Below are 14,690 nucleotides of genomic sequence, written 5' to 3' on the forward strand. Positions count from 1 at the left end.
AATTTAAACAGACCAAATTCACATAAATTCTGCTATTTGTCAAAATTCTATTGAAAGATTTAGGACAATAAAAGCCTCAATTTGAGCAACCTCTTTAGTATTATAGCTGATGATATTTGGTAAGAAAATGATGTCATTGCAGAATGCAGTAGTCCAAGTAGCACACATACTATACAGACTATCACAGTAGAAGAGAGCAGTAGTTGGGATTAGTTTAAGTCGATTTGTGTGATTGCAGAATGTCAATGGGATTCCATTCCTATAACACCATGAAGATTGTGGGGGTAACAGCATCTTTAAATGTTCTCATTTATGGTCAGTTTAATTCATCTTATCACACACTTAATGTTTTTTTCACTCAGTTGGAATAAAACAGCATTTTATTTAACTCCTTGACTGTGTGTGTGTGTGTGTGTGTGTGTGTGTGTGTGTTCACTTCCAATCAAGAAATGACAGGTACACTATACAGAAAGCCATGAATTTTAATGAATATTTTGTTGAATCAATAAAACAAAAGCACATCTCTCTCCCTTTCATTCTGAATTGCAACAATCTTTGCAACATCATTCATTCACTTCAATGTTAAAATGAGGTGTTCAAAGTATGTAATGGCCTTCATCGCAGATACTGGAGTGATCATCTGACAAGTAGACAAAGAAGTATACTCCGTCCGTCTCGAAGTATTAATGCATATGATAAAGACAAAGGCTGAGCAGGTACTGCATCAAAAAAAAGAAGAAGAAAAAGATGAACGGCTTTGCATTAAAAAATTAATTATACATGTATATGACTAAGTGCCAAAAGGTGCTCACAGAACAGAAGACGACTTTGTTTTACAATAAAAATGTTTCTAAAAACGTGTGTCTGCCGAAAATTGGTGTGTGTGTGGATGAATGTGCGAAGAGATAGTGGACATAATTTCGTGTGTCTGACTTGAACGGTTTTGAAGTTATCTTTGTTTAAAGTCAAAAATAACGCCAAAACCGGCCATCTGAAAAAGGACATCGTGATACCTCGTGTTTTGAATATGCCACAGAAAAATAACAAGAAGCACAAATGAATTGCATTTAGTTTGATTGAATGCCTGAAACATCGCTTTACAGACGAGACCAAACGTCAAATCTAAATCTCGAGAGAATTTTTTTTTTTCGATAACCGAATTTTAAGGTGTCGCACGCAAGATGTGTCGTCATCACGGCATACATTTTTCAATCGCAGATATTTACTAAATTTCTTTTTCAAAAACTCTGGAATTGATGTCGACACGTCAAGCGATAACGGTGTATCAAACTGCTGTCTTTCAAGTAATCCAGCAAAGACTGCAGAACTTTTGAACAGCATTTTTGAAAACGATTTGAAAATTTCGTCATATCTTGCGTGCGACAAAATGTTCGGTAATTAACGGTTATTTTCTTTTAAAAACAAAATTTACATGTACAAAGATCTACTTCATCTACGGAACCACGTGACACATTCTGTGTTCAAAATTTGTGAAGAAATCACGAACCACGAATGCGCTATCAAGTGTTGAAATTATGTCGTCAACGTCTTTTCAGATCTTGCGTGCGACACCATCTTGCGTTCAACATAAAATGTCACTACCTTATCGAGTTTAATGGGTAAAACTAACTATTTGTTGTCTTAGTTTAATCTTCTTAATTAAAAGCGTAATAAAACCGAACTTCCAAGATGAATTTTAATTGAGATTAGCGAAAGAGCGGGCACGCAAGTCGACCTTAAAGTAAAAGAATGATAACACGAGCGTTTGTCGTGTTGTCTTGCGTGCAACACATTGTCCAAAAAGGAAAATGTATATTTTTCTCAGACGTTTTTTAAGTTGAAACCTTGAAACTTCACACACATTTGGGGTTTAATCGCCCCCATACATGGTAAAAGTCTTGTTGACCCTTGTCAGATTTCAAGGTCACGGCTGGGTCACATGTGGTTCAGAAAACGGATGAAACATATTTTTTCAGAGATTTTTGAAGCTAGAACCTTCAAACTTCAAACAACGCTTTTGCTTAATGATTGTTCAACATGGAGAATTCAAGGTTGATCCTTGAGAAATGTGAAGGTCATAGCAGGGTCTCGCGTGGGTAAAAAAAAAAGGAAATTGTATTGAACTTCAATTTATATAAAACCAAAGTCTGGTTGATCTGTTTTAAGATTTAAGGTCAAATCTGTTATTTAAGGTCAAATCAAATAGAAATTTGTTGATGCTTAAATCTTTGAAACTTCCAACAGGTTTGAGGTTTGACAACTTCTGGACTTTGAAATCTGGTATGGTTGATCCTGGTAATATTAATTAGTCAAAACATCAAGATCAACAATTATAAAATAAGCACTTTCACCAATGTCAAGTGAGCAATAGCAGCAAACGTGAGTCTTATAAAGATTATCACTTTTTGTGTGACCTCAACTTGACCCCTCTGAATGCTCTCAATCATGGAAATTGACCACACTTTGATTATAACCAAACAACATCAAAACTTTGGAATGTGTGAAGTTTCAAAGGTGTTGCTTAAAAGGCGTTCGTGAAAATGACAATTGTATGTGTCTGACTTCAATGCGACCCCGCTGCGACCTTGACGTTTGATTTTATCAACCAGACTTTCATCATGTGTGAATGACTTCAAACACTATAAAACTAGTTGAAGAAATTGACAATTTTTCAAAGTTTAAGCCAGATGGCACTGCTGTGACCTTGAAATTTGACAAACATTAACCAGGCGGTCACCTTTTTTAGAAAATATCCTTAAAGGATCTTTAACCTTACTGTGACCTTGGAATTTGATGAGGTTTAATTTAACTTGCGTAGTGTGCCAAGTTTCAAGGCCCTAGCTTCAAAAACATATGAGAAAACCTCATTGAAAAATGTATATGTTTGACCTCAACGCGACCCTGCTGTGACCTTGACTTTTTCAACCAGACTTAAATCGTGTGTGAACATTATACACTAGAACTGTGTGTATTTTCAAAGCTCGTGCTATAAACGCGCTGAATAAATTGAAAATATTCCACATTTGGACCAGATGTGACCCGCTGTGACCTTGAACTTTGACAAAGATTAACCAGCAGGTCACTTTTAATGAGGTTTTATAAAAATGCTGAAAGTATGTGAAGTATGTAAAGTCTAACTGATCTAGTATTAAAACATGTAAGACGTGACAACGACAATTTTCCAGTTTGCAAAGGAAATTTAACCTCGCTGTGACCTTGAAATTCAATGTTGTTTAATGTGATGTGCACCATACCTGGAGGTCATTATACTTTGGTTGTGTGCCAAGTTTCAAAGCCCTATCTTCAAAAACGTGCGAGATAACCTTAATGCTATGACTCAGTGCCGTTTTGAATGATATAACGAACAAAATTATCGTTATTTGTAAAATCATTTGGGTAAATTTATCTTTTCTTTTCGTAATTGGGTTCCAGCATCTGTTGTCTTAACAAAAATCACAATATCAGTCGTGTTTGTCAACTTTTATTTTTTAGCCCCTTTGTCCGCTTTTCGTGCGCACCTTTTGGCACTTAGTCATATACACTTGGCATCACCAATCTACTTGGCATCGCCTATCTTAAAATAACATACAAAAACAAAACCGAGTTTAATTCATTATGTGACGATTTGTATTGGATAACCAATCGGCGTAGATTTCAATTCTTTATAGAATTGGCGCAATCATTAATAATGTAAACATTTTTCCAAGATTTTCTTTTTGAGATTATCAATAAGTTAATAAATAGTGGATTAAAATAATTGAGTACTTTCAAAATTCCAATAAACAATACAGAAGATACTTGATCTATTTAACAAACACCCCCCCCAAAAATATGTTCATCCTAAAACGAAAGTTAGATTGACACCAGCAAAATTTACTTGTTTGGAAAAGTATACTATGAGCGGGGAGTTATTGGCAAAAATATACACATGTCAATTTATACAGTATGTCTGTATCACAGTCATCAACACCAATAACTTTCTACCAGCTAGTGCAAATGAACTACCAGCTAGTGCAAATGAAAACGAAGAAGGGCAGGCACACAAACACCACAGTTTACTTTTGATAATGTCATGTGTTACTGGAGGATAGCTCAGCTTCTTTTGTCTTCTGTATATTGAAAACGTTGATGGAAGAAAAATGATGAATTAAATATGAACGTCAAAGATGTAAGTATACAGACATTTGAACAATATAATTGCAAACATACAAAGTCATTATTGACATCAAAGAAAAACCGTTAAAATAAATATATCTAAACAAAATGCTAACCTTACAACATAACATGGCTTTAAACGGTATGGTACCGTCTCATATATGAGATATACATACTGACATTCACAGTCAATTTGAGCTTATCTTATTTTTTTCTTGTTTCCTTTTTGCCCAATGCACAGAGCATTGGGTTCACAAACACACTGTATTTCACACACACATGGGTGGGATTCTTCCGGTATATGCCGAAAATCCGGATTCGATAATGGACTTTATTTTTCTTTCTTTTTTTGGTTCGGTTGAGGTTGAGGATTCAGGACATTTTGTTGTCCCACCCATGCACACACATAACCAAGACAGATTCTGAGCACAGTCGATAAGTGAGAATGAAAATGAACCATTCCACTAACAGAAAAAACACTGGCACAAAATCCTGAAAGCATGAAGAAATTTGAGGTCAAAATTCATAAATGGTGAGAATCAATTATTTTTTCTTTGGAGGTGGTATGTGGAATCTATTTTCTAAAAACTTTCTTTCTTTATTTGGTGTTTAACGTCGTTTTCAACCGTTTTTCTAAGAACGCCTCAGCAAGAATGATGGAATGGAACTCTAATAATAACCATAGGGACATCTTCATGTTGCCATTGCTTTACTGAGCAGCAAAAAAGATTGAACTGGGAAGGAACACAGTTGAGGAATACAAAGGCACTGTTTGGTGACTTGAAAACAAGGGAGGTAATAAATCCAACACACTATCATAATAATAATAATAACGGGTATTTATATAGCGCCTTATCCGAAGTTCAAAGCGCATATGCTGTGTGAGATGGAATTTTTTACACAATATATCACGCATTCACATCGGCCAGTAGATCAACAGCCTATAGGCGCTGCATCCACCTTTCACGGCCTATTATTCCAAGCCACACGGGTATTTTGGTGGACATTTTTTATCTACGCCTATACAATTTTGCCAGGAAAGACCCTTTTGTCAATCGTGGGATCTTTAACATGCATACTCCAATGTAGTGTACACGAAGGGACCTCGGTTTATCGTCTCATCCGAAAGACTAGCACTTGAACCCACCACCTAGGTTAGGAAAGGGGGGAGAAAATTGCTAACGCCCTGACCCGGGGTCGAACTCGCAACCTCTCGCTTCCGAGCGCAAGTGCGTTACCACTCGGCCCCCCAGACCATACTTAATGTAATACAGTACAATCATGTAGCAATACCCAATAGCTTGATCTGAACACTTACATTACTCATTTGATCAAGTTCAGGTTGACTCAATGATTGCAAATTTACACACTACCATGAAAGACACACTTGAGTATAAAACATCAGAAACAAGAAATTCCTCCGAGGTAGGAAAAACACCCCCGTCCTTACCATTCTCACTGCCACCAACTGAGAAGGTTATTTCCCTTTGACCATTAATATGTCCCTCTATAAGTCCTTGTAGAATCTTAATCCACCAATAACTCCCTAACCGTGTGTTTGACTGGTCCCAATTTTTGTAAGGACCGTCTCAGGAATGTATAGAACCTGTTCACCAAGTTTGGTGACGATCGGTCCGTTCATTCTTGAGATCTATATGCGAACACAAACAAACACATCGACCGAAACCTATACACACCCCTATACCGGGGGTGTAATGATGCACTAAGTCTCTGTAATCTACAATACAAATTTATTTTTTATTTTGTCTTATTTTTTCTGGGGGAGGGGGTGGAGAGAGGTAATTAGGTGGACAACTAAAACGGAGCTACATATTGCAAAGCAGATGCTTTTTCAACTTTTGTCTGAACTTTTGACATATTACACCAGTAATGCATCGGGTTATATATTACTCATATGTATACATCTTCATCGTCAAATTTCATAACAAAATAACTAATAGAACTTCATTAATGCCACATATTCTGTAAATGAAACAAAATATTCCTAACAAATACTTGAATCTCAAACCCTGTTTCCCTTGAGAGAAAAAACATTATTTAAAAACAACAAGAAGGGCAAAGCCCATACGACTCACATGCTTTACACATTTTTCCTACCAAAATACATGTGACCTTGACCCAAGGTCAAGGTCATCCAAGGTCATGCAACACAAAGCTGTTAATTCAAGACATAGGAAGTACAATGGTGCTTATTGGCTCTTTCTACCATGAGATATGGTCACTTTTAGTGGTTCACTACCTTATTTTGGTCACATTTCATAAGGGTCAAAGTGACCTTGACCTTGATCATATGTGACCAAATGTGTCTCATGATGAAAGCATAACATGTGCCCCACATAATTTTTAAGTTTGAAACAGTTATCTTCCATAGTTCAGGGTCAAGGTCACTTCAAAATATGTATACAATCCAACTTTGAAGAGCTCCTGTGACCTTGACCTTGAAGCAAGGTAAACCAAACTGGTATCAAAAGATGGGGCTTACTTTGCCCTATATATCATATATAGGTGAGGTATTGAATCTCAAAAACTTCAGAGAAAATGTGAAAAATGTGAAAAATAGCTGTTTTTTAGGCAACATTTATGGCCCCTGCGACCTTGACCTTGAAGCAAGGTCAAGATGCTATGTATGTTTTTTGGGGCCTTGTCATCATACACCATCTTGCCAAATTTGGTACTGATAGACTGAATAGTGTCCAAGAAATATCCAACGTTAAAGTTTTCCGGACGGACGGACGTCCGGACGGACGGACGGACGACTCAGGTGAGCACATAGACTCACTTTTGCTTCGCATGTGAGTCAAAAATGAAATTAATGTCCTTTCTGGACCATAGAAAATATGTACATTCTTTTTGACTTTCTGACGCATGATCGCATGCAAACTCTCACTCTTAGCTTGTACACAAACACTACAGTACTACTCTCTCCACAAACACTCTGTAGAACACATAAACAACAAGAGGCGAAGCCTTCAAGGCTCACGTAAGAAATCGACAAACAGTAACACACACACACACACACACACACACACACACACACACACACAGAAAGAGCATAGGTGAAACTGTGCAAGAAAGCGAGACACTAGATCTAGATCTGTCTGTCTGCATGTAGCCTCCTTACAGGGACACGACTGCCAACTAGTCTCGGCCCGCTCAAAATAATAATGACCGAGACTTTCAGTACTTCCTTCGCGTGACGTCTAACCCTCTTACGTCATAATGTGACGTCAATGTAATGTGACGTCTTCAAATGTTAAAGTTTCTACCACAGACATACATACATACATACGCACGCACGCACAGACAGACAAAAGTTAGCATCGCATAGGCTACACTTACGTGAGCCAAAAACCACACACACATTAATGCAAAATGTCTCATTCGCTATGAACTGAAAACTTCAGAATGGCACATTGTTACTGGCTCTTGCACTGCAAGGTGAAAAGGTTGAGGGAAATACTTTTAGCACAGGGCAGAGACTATCACATCTTCCAGCAAGCTTTTTCACCCATGAAAACTTAGTCATAAACTGTTTTGGCAAATAATGGACACAAACTGCTTCTTTGGGTTTAAGAATGTGTTCAGCACAGTCATGCAAGCTAACTTTTTTCAGTTATGTGGGTCCATAATTATCTTTGCTGAAGTTTTCCTAAGCGACACAAGTTATCTTCATTCAGCTGTAGTTAAAACAGAACATGTTCACACTTAACAATGTTTTAAACTAAAGCTTCCCCGTAGTTGCAGTGTTGCTGTTCATAAGGCAAAAAAAAAAAATAGGTGTGGTTAAGGTAACATAGCCAAAAGAAATAGGGTAGGAAGGTAGGCAATCACTTTTTTTTTTATACTTTTTTTTCTAATGTGTACAAATTAAACCTACTTGACAGGGAAATAAGTGTGCGACTCGAGCGCTGTCGCTTTCATTGCGTTTTCTGCACTCGTTTTGTTTTTTATTTTTGTTGTTTTTTGTTGACAAATGTAATAAAAAGTTATAGGGTCGGCCCCTAAAAATAGGGTAGATCGGGTTACCGTAACCACACCTATTTTTTTTTAGGCCTAAGCAAAAGGCAAAAATGCTCAACAATAAAAGTGCTCCACAACATTACACCTGGGAGAGAAAAAAATGAAAAAAGACACTAGTCATGAACATCCCCTTTTCCTCACTAAATTCAACTAAAGGTGATACTATAACATCGCTTGGGTATTGGTAAAGAGCTAATCATATGCTCAAGCTGTTTAGTAAAATAAGACTGATAAAATATCTCATCTGCACTGTGGTCCCTGTCATCAACCAGTAATATCAAACATCCAAACTTCATTCTCACTTTGCACACAGCAAAAGTTCAAGCACTAATGGTTCTCAACATACCCAAACATGGATAAATGAACGAACAAGACGCCATCTTCAATCTCAAGGAGGTTTAAAAAATGCAAACGTAAGCTTGCTTCAAACACATGTTACTCAATTGAAGAAAAAAAACATGACGTTTTCACAGTGATGAAGACAGTGAAAACTAGCACAGTTTGGGCTATAGTAATCCTTTTCATCTGTGCTTTGTGAAGTCTTTCTCCTGTTTCTCTTTGGCTTAAACCCCCATCCCACCCATATTACTTTTATGGCATTGAAATAAAATTGAAAAATGCCTTCACATCTACATTTCAGCCAGAAGACCCCAGCTGAAACTCAACCATTGCACACACAAAAAGCAGCAAAATCAATCAAACTACAATAAACCGAGACTGTGAAATGCTGAAGACTTGACTTGGCTGCCTTGAAACTGAGTATCACAGAATTGTTTAGTTGATGCTTGGCTTCTCACTGCAACATGAGAAACAACACAATTAGCTATTTGGTCGTTGGACAATTTCAAATGACAGTAAACTTAAAACTAAACACATGCAGTTTTCAAATGCATATAAGAAAAACAACAACAGCAGTAATAACAACAACCTTATAGTTCAGTGGTACCTGCAATATGAGGCCCCCTCCAATGAGAGGACACCACCAAGTAAAGGACACCTTCTGTTTTCCCTTTGTCTAATATTTTTACCTTTAAAGGTACTGAACTTGTCAAATCCAGGTGCACGGAGCCCCTGGGGCTTTTAGTCATACCTCAGGCAGCTATCCGTTAGAAGAACTACCAAGTTTCATTGACTTGCACCCAAAGAGTCAAGAACTGCGATTTTTTTACGAATTAATTTCGTACTCGGACCCGGCTGGTCTTGGCCTATTTTTGGATCTAAATTTAGATCAGGTAGATTGCCACATCATGCACAAAAAGACACGTCACTAAAGCAAACTATGTCAGACGTCATCGTGAGTTTATGTAAAACAAAATGGAGGCCGGAATCACTCAAGTTGAATCGCCGCCGACCAAACACCACGTATTAACTAGGTTAATTTATGCACTCGCGTGAACAAGAAACTGTCGAGCTTCACAGATGTCGTCGTTGGGTAGTTTTGGGTTTGTTTTACTACCATAGGAAAATTTTTGAACTGTAAATGCACTCAGCGGCAACAAAACCGCAAAACGAAGGCTGCCAGCTGCACTGTGCCTTTAAAGTATACCTGTCGTGACATTTTTGGCTGGTCCCTACATAGGATGCCCTTACATTGAAGGTACCACGTTATACACATTTGTTTTCACATTTTTGGCTGGTCCCTACATAGGATGCTCTTACATTGAAGGTACCACGTTATACACATGTTTTCACATTTTTGGCTGGTCCCTACATAGGATGCCCTTACATTGAAGGTACCACGTTATACACATTTGTTTTCACATTTTCTCTGTAATGTCTAAAAAAAAAAAAAAAAGAAACATTGCGTACAAAACATGCTGAAATCATGAGTAAATTATTCTGTCAATTACCCTCACCAGAAGGCAATCCAGATTTTTTCTCAGCCCTCATACTTGCAACGTGAAAAACTAAATACCTCGCACTACTGCGTCTTAATGTTGGACAGAGGGCAAATCCCTCAACATAAAACAAAATCAAAATGATCCAGACATGCTAACTCCCTGTTTCTACTCAAAATGGCAAGATGCTAGGCTTGTATTTGTCATGGGAAAAGAAAGATTTGTTTGTAGTTTATCAGTTCTCGTGGTCTCCTGGCTGCTGACAAAAGCACACAGACATACAACACAGCTCTTAGCCCTCAACCCCTTTCAAACTATCAAACACAATCTCATACTAGCATGCAGAGGTGTACAAAGTAAAAAAAACAAAACAGCGGAAAGAGGGGGGTGAGGGGTCTTAAAAGGGTGGGGGTGGGGTTTCACTGAATTGTTGATTATTAAGGCCACTCTCAGTCCTAAGATTCCCTCCCTCTAATTTTTGGCAATCATAATAAGAAAGGTATAGGGTGGAAATGGGGGTTGGGGTGAGGGGCTGTGAAAGAAGGGTGGGGCGTGGAGGGGCAGTTCCACTGTAACACAAAAAGCTGACCATGAATGAAGGCCACTCACTCTATACTGGCATTATTTTCTGTTGCAATTCGTGCCTGGTCGGCCAGTCGTTGTTGCTCGGCCTCTAGAGCGGCCACCATCTCCCTGCGTTTCTTGGCCCCCATGTTCAATCTTCCTCCTGTTGACACACGCAGAAAGTAAACCATGCAGTGAACACTATCCATTTAAAAACACAAAAAAAGAAATTTATCACATTTTTAATATCATCCCACTGCCCCCCCCCCCCCCACCCCCTTGACGATGTGTGTGTGTGTGTGTGTTTAGAAACGCCTCTGCCAGTTACTTAATTGAAGTCAGCCGTTGTATTGTACCTGCTACCATTTACACACACACACACAGACACACACACAGACACACACACAGACACACACACAGACAGACAGACAGACAGACAGACAGACAGACAGACAGACAGACAGACACACACACAGACACACACACAGACACACACACACACACACTATGACTAAGAAGGAAGAAAATCAATGTACTTACCTTTCGCCACATCAGAGAGATACAACAGCACACCCGCGATCAAGGCCACTGCAATGAAAAATAGTCTGATTTCAGCCAAAAGCCTGAAGATGCTCAAGAAAGGTAAGTTTTACAAACAAGGTAAGTCTATGTACAATATAACATTAAATCATAGGCGAATAAAACATTTACCAGAACGTCACCTTTTCCGTTTTAAAAGTAGATGAAATAAGACAGATATCAGACAAATGATTTTGATATCAGATAATCGACACTTATCTGTGGATGTTGCAAATGAAACATTTTCATTGTTTAAAAAGAAAAGAGATCTTTATTCACCAATTAAGACACAATTTCCATATCAAATGACGTTTGCCTTGGTGTCTCCATAGGCAACACTTTGACATTGAACTAGTGCTGTCTTTGTCTTAATCAGTGAGTAAAGATCTCTTTTGTTTTTTAACAATATTTGTTTCACCAACAGTTTGTTTGTTCGTTCATGGGCTGAAACTCCCACGGCTTTTACGTGTATGACCGTTTTTACCCCGCCATTTAGGCAGCCATACGCGCTACGCCGCTTTCGGAGGAAGCATGCTGGGTATTTTCGTGTTTCTATAACCCACCGAACTCTGACATGGATTACAGGATCTTTTTCGTGCGCACTTGGTCTTGTGCTTGCGTGTACACACGGGGGTGTTCGGACATCAAGGAGAGTCTGCACACAAAGTTGACTCTGAGAAATAAATCTCTCGCCGAACGTGGGGACGAACTCACGCTGACAGCGGCCAACTGGATACAAATCCAGCGCGCTACCGACTGAGCTACATCCCCGCCCCCTCACCAACAGTGATTTTGCTTTCTAAATTCAAGATCCTCATGAACTTGTGCTGTCTTTGTCCTAATCAGTGAGTAAAGATCTCTTGTTTTTAACAGTGTCTCGCCAACAGTGATTTTACTTTCTAAATGAAAGATTGTGATGTGTATATCACTATATGTGTGATTTTGCTTTCTAAAGGAAAGATTCTTATAAATGTGTGCTGTCTTGGACTTAAAGCTACTCTTACACTGTGCCGAATTGCCCTTGCGAATAGCATTTTCCAATAATTCACAATGATCGGGACATGGTCGCAAGACTTTCGTAAATGTTCTTAACTATTCGTTACAATTCGTCTCTTGTTTCGAACATAGCAACTTGCTCCTAATATTCGCAAGGAAGTCATATTGCCATTTTTTTCGCAACGTAATCGTTAGTACTCGCAAGACATTTGTAATCATCGCAATGTATTCGTGGCGCTAGCAAGCCATTCGCAACCATTCGTTATGCCTGTCTTTACATTGTGCCGAATATCCTTGCGAATATGAACATGTTGTATTCGGCAAAAAAATAGACACACGGACATGAATAATATAGAAAATTGGAAGCCTTACCAATCCTTGCGAATGTCTTACGAATGGTTGCGAGTGCTTGCGAATGTCTTACGAATGGTTGCGAGTGCTTGCGAATGTCTTACGAATGGTTGCGAGTGCTTGCGAATGTCTTACGAATGGTTGCGAGTGCTTGCGAATGTGTACCGATCATTGAGAATACATACGAATCCATATACACATTTATTGCGAATGTGTTGCGAATGTCTCACGAATGGTTGCAAGTGCTTGCAAATGTCTACCGATCATTATTCTTACTGTTTTTAAAACATTCGCAAGCAATTGCAGTCACTCGCAAGCATTCGTAAGACTTTCGCAACGTTCTTATGAATTGGCAAGAAATGGTCAAAACATTCCTGAGAAATTCGTAATGAATTCGCAACCATTCGCAAGATGTTGGCAAAATGTGCACGAATAAAATCCTTACAAATGTTTGCGAGCGCTACGCATACCTTTACGATGATTACGAATGGTTTGCGAATACTTACGAGTACGTTGCGAAACATTCAGAATATGACTTCCTTGCGAATGTTAGGAGCATGTTGCTAATGTTCGCAAACTGAGACGAATGGTGGCGAATGGTTAAGAACATTTACGAATGTCTTGCGACCATGTCCCGATCATTACGAGTTATTGGCGAATTCTATTCGCAAGGGCAATTCGCCAGAGTGGAAGAGCAACATTACGAACAATGCGAATTGCATACTCGTTTTATTCGTAAAATGTTTCCAAGCACTCGCAACACTCACAAGGCCACTCGCAACGTTCGTAATAAATCCGTATATGGATTCGTATACAATCGCAATGATCGGTAGACATTTGCAAGCAGTCGCAACCATTCGTATGACATTCGCAAGGATTCGTAAGCCTTCGATTTTTCTGTTTTTTCCTGTCTATTCGTCTCTTTTTTGGCCGAATACAACATTTTCATATTCGTAAGGATATTCGGCACAGTGTAAGACAGGCTTAAGCGATGAGTAAAGATCCGTTATTTTTTAACATTGTTTGTCTCACTTTAACAGTGATTCTGCTTCTAAATGAAGGATTGTGACGTGTGCATGTGTGATTCTGCTTCTAAATGAAGGATTGTGACGTGTGCATGTGTGATTTTGCTTTCTAAATGAAAGATTGTGATGTGACTGACTATTAGGGTTTAATGTTCTCTTAGATCAGTTGGCCTATATTGGGACAGGTATTGGTAATACGCTGAAGATATGGTGTGATACTTTGACTCGAACAAGCCCGCTGTGGTTGTCTTCTTCGACACACCAGCATTGGGTTCGTTTCGTCAAAGTATCTAAATACGATCATGATAATCAGAGCTGAGAGATGATGCATGCGCATCTTCGTGTTTTCCAAGCCCTGAGAATTTCGCTGTGAATTTGGGATCTTTTTCGTGGGCATGTGTGCACACGAGGGTGTTCGGACACCGAAGAGAGTCTGCACAAAGTTGACTCCAAGAAATAAATCTCTTGCCGAACGTGGGGATCGAACCCATGCTGACAGCGATTGTGATGTGTGTATGTGTGATTTTGCTTTTGCTTAATTTAAGATTGCGATGTGTGTATGTGTGATTTTGCTGTATGAAAGATTGTGATGTGTGTATGTGTGATTTTGCTTTATGAAAGATTGTGATGTGTGTATGTGTGATTTTGCTTTACACCTTGTCTGTCTGAAAACACCTCCGCGTGAGGGTTTTTGCTGCCAGCACGGTGAAGATAAAGAGGGAACATTTTCTCTGCCCGCGCGGCAGCAAGCGAGATGTCTCTGAACTGTTTATGAAAGATTGTGATGTGTGTATGTGTGAAAGCAAAGCCCAGCGACTCACAGCACAGCCAGGCCATGAAGAAAACCTCCAGCACCAAGTAACCCGAAGAGTCCACGATGATGCCCGCCACAAGGGAGATTACTGCCAGACCCAAGTTCTGGATCGCCTGCATGCTGTTCAACAAAACACAAACATGAAATCTTGTGTTAAAGGTCAACCAAGCCACTCAATGGAACATAAGCCGTTGCTGCTATCTCCTGATTAATTTTAGTCCTGTGTGAGGTTCATCACAACACAGAAAGAATCTAAAAATGTTGAGTCTTCTTCCAGTATGTGACGTCACTTCCACGGTGCTAAATGGGGTGACAGCTGCTGTTTCA

General features: G+C 39.0%; 1 protein-coding gene across 1 annotated transcript in view; it reads right to left on the reverse strand.

The window, feature by feature from the left end:
- Positions 1-468: 468 nt before the first annotated feature.
- The window catches only part of LOC138945489 (lysosomal dipeptide transporter MFSD1-like), a 34,044-nt gene continuing 19,822 nt past the window's right edge, over positions 469-14,690 (reverse strand). Inside the window, exons 11-15 of the mRNA XM_070316923.1 lie at positions 14,371-14,483; positions 11,139-11,186; positions 10,644-10,761; positions 3,541-8,992; positions 469-790 (exon numbers count right to left, since the gene is read on the reverse strand). Of these exons, the coding sequence (XP_070173024.1) occupies positions 8,971-8,992; positions 10,644-10,761; positions 11,139-11,186; positions 14,371-14,483 (301 nt within the window). The 3' untranslated portion in view covers positions 469-790; positions 3,541-8,970. The remainder of the gene's footprint in view (positions 791-3,540; positions 8,993-10,643; positions 10,762-11,138; positions 11,187-14,370; positions 14,484-14,690) is intronic.

The sequence above is a fragment of the Littorina saxatilis genome, linkage group LG13 (assembly GCF_037325665.1).
Source record: "Littorina saxatilis isolate snail1 linkage group LG13, US_GU_Lsax_2.0, whole genome shotgun sequence".
Taxonomy (NCBI): Eukaryota; Metazoa; Mollusca; class Gastropoda; order Littorinimorpha; family Littorinidae; genus Littorina; species Littorina saxatilis.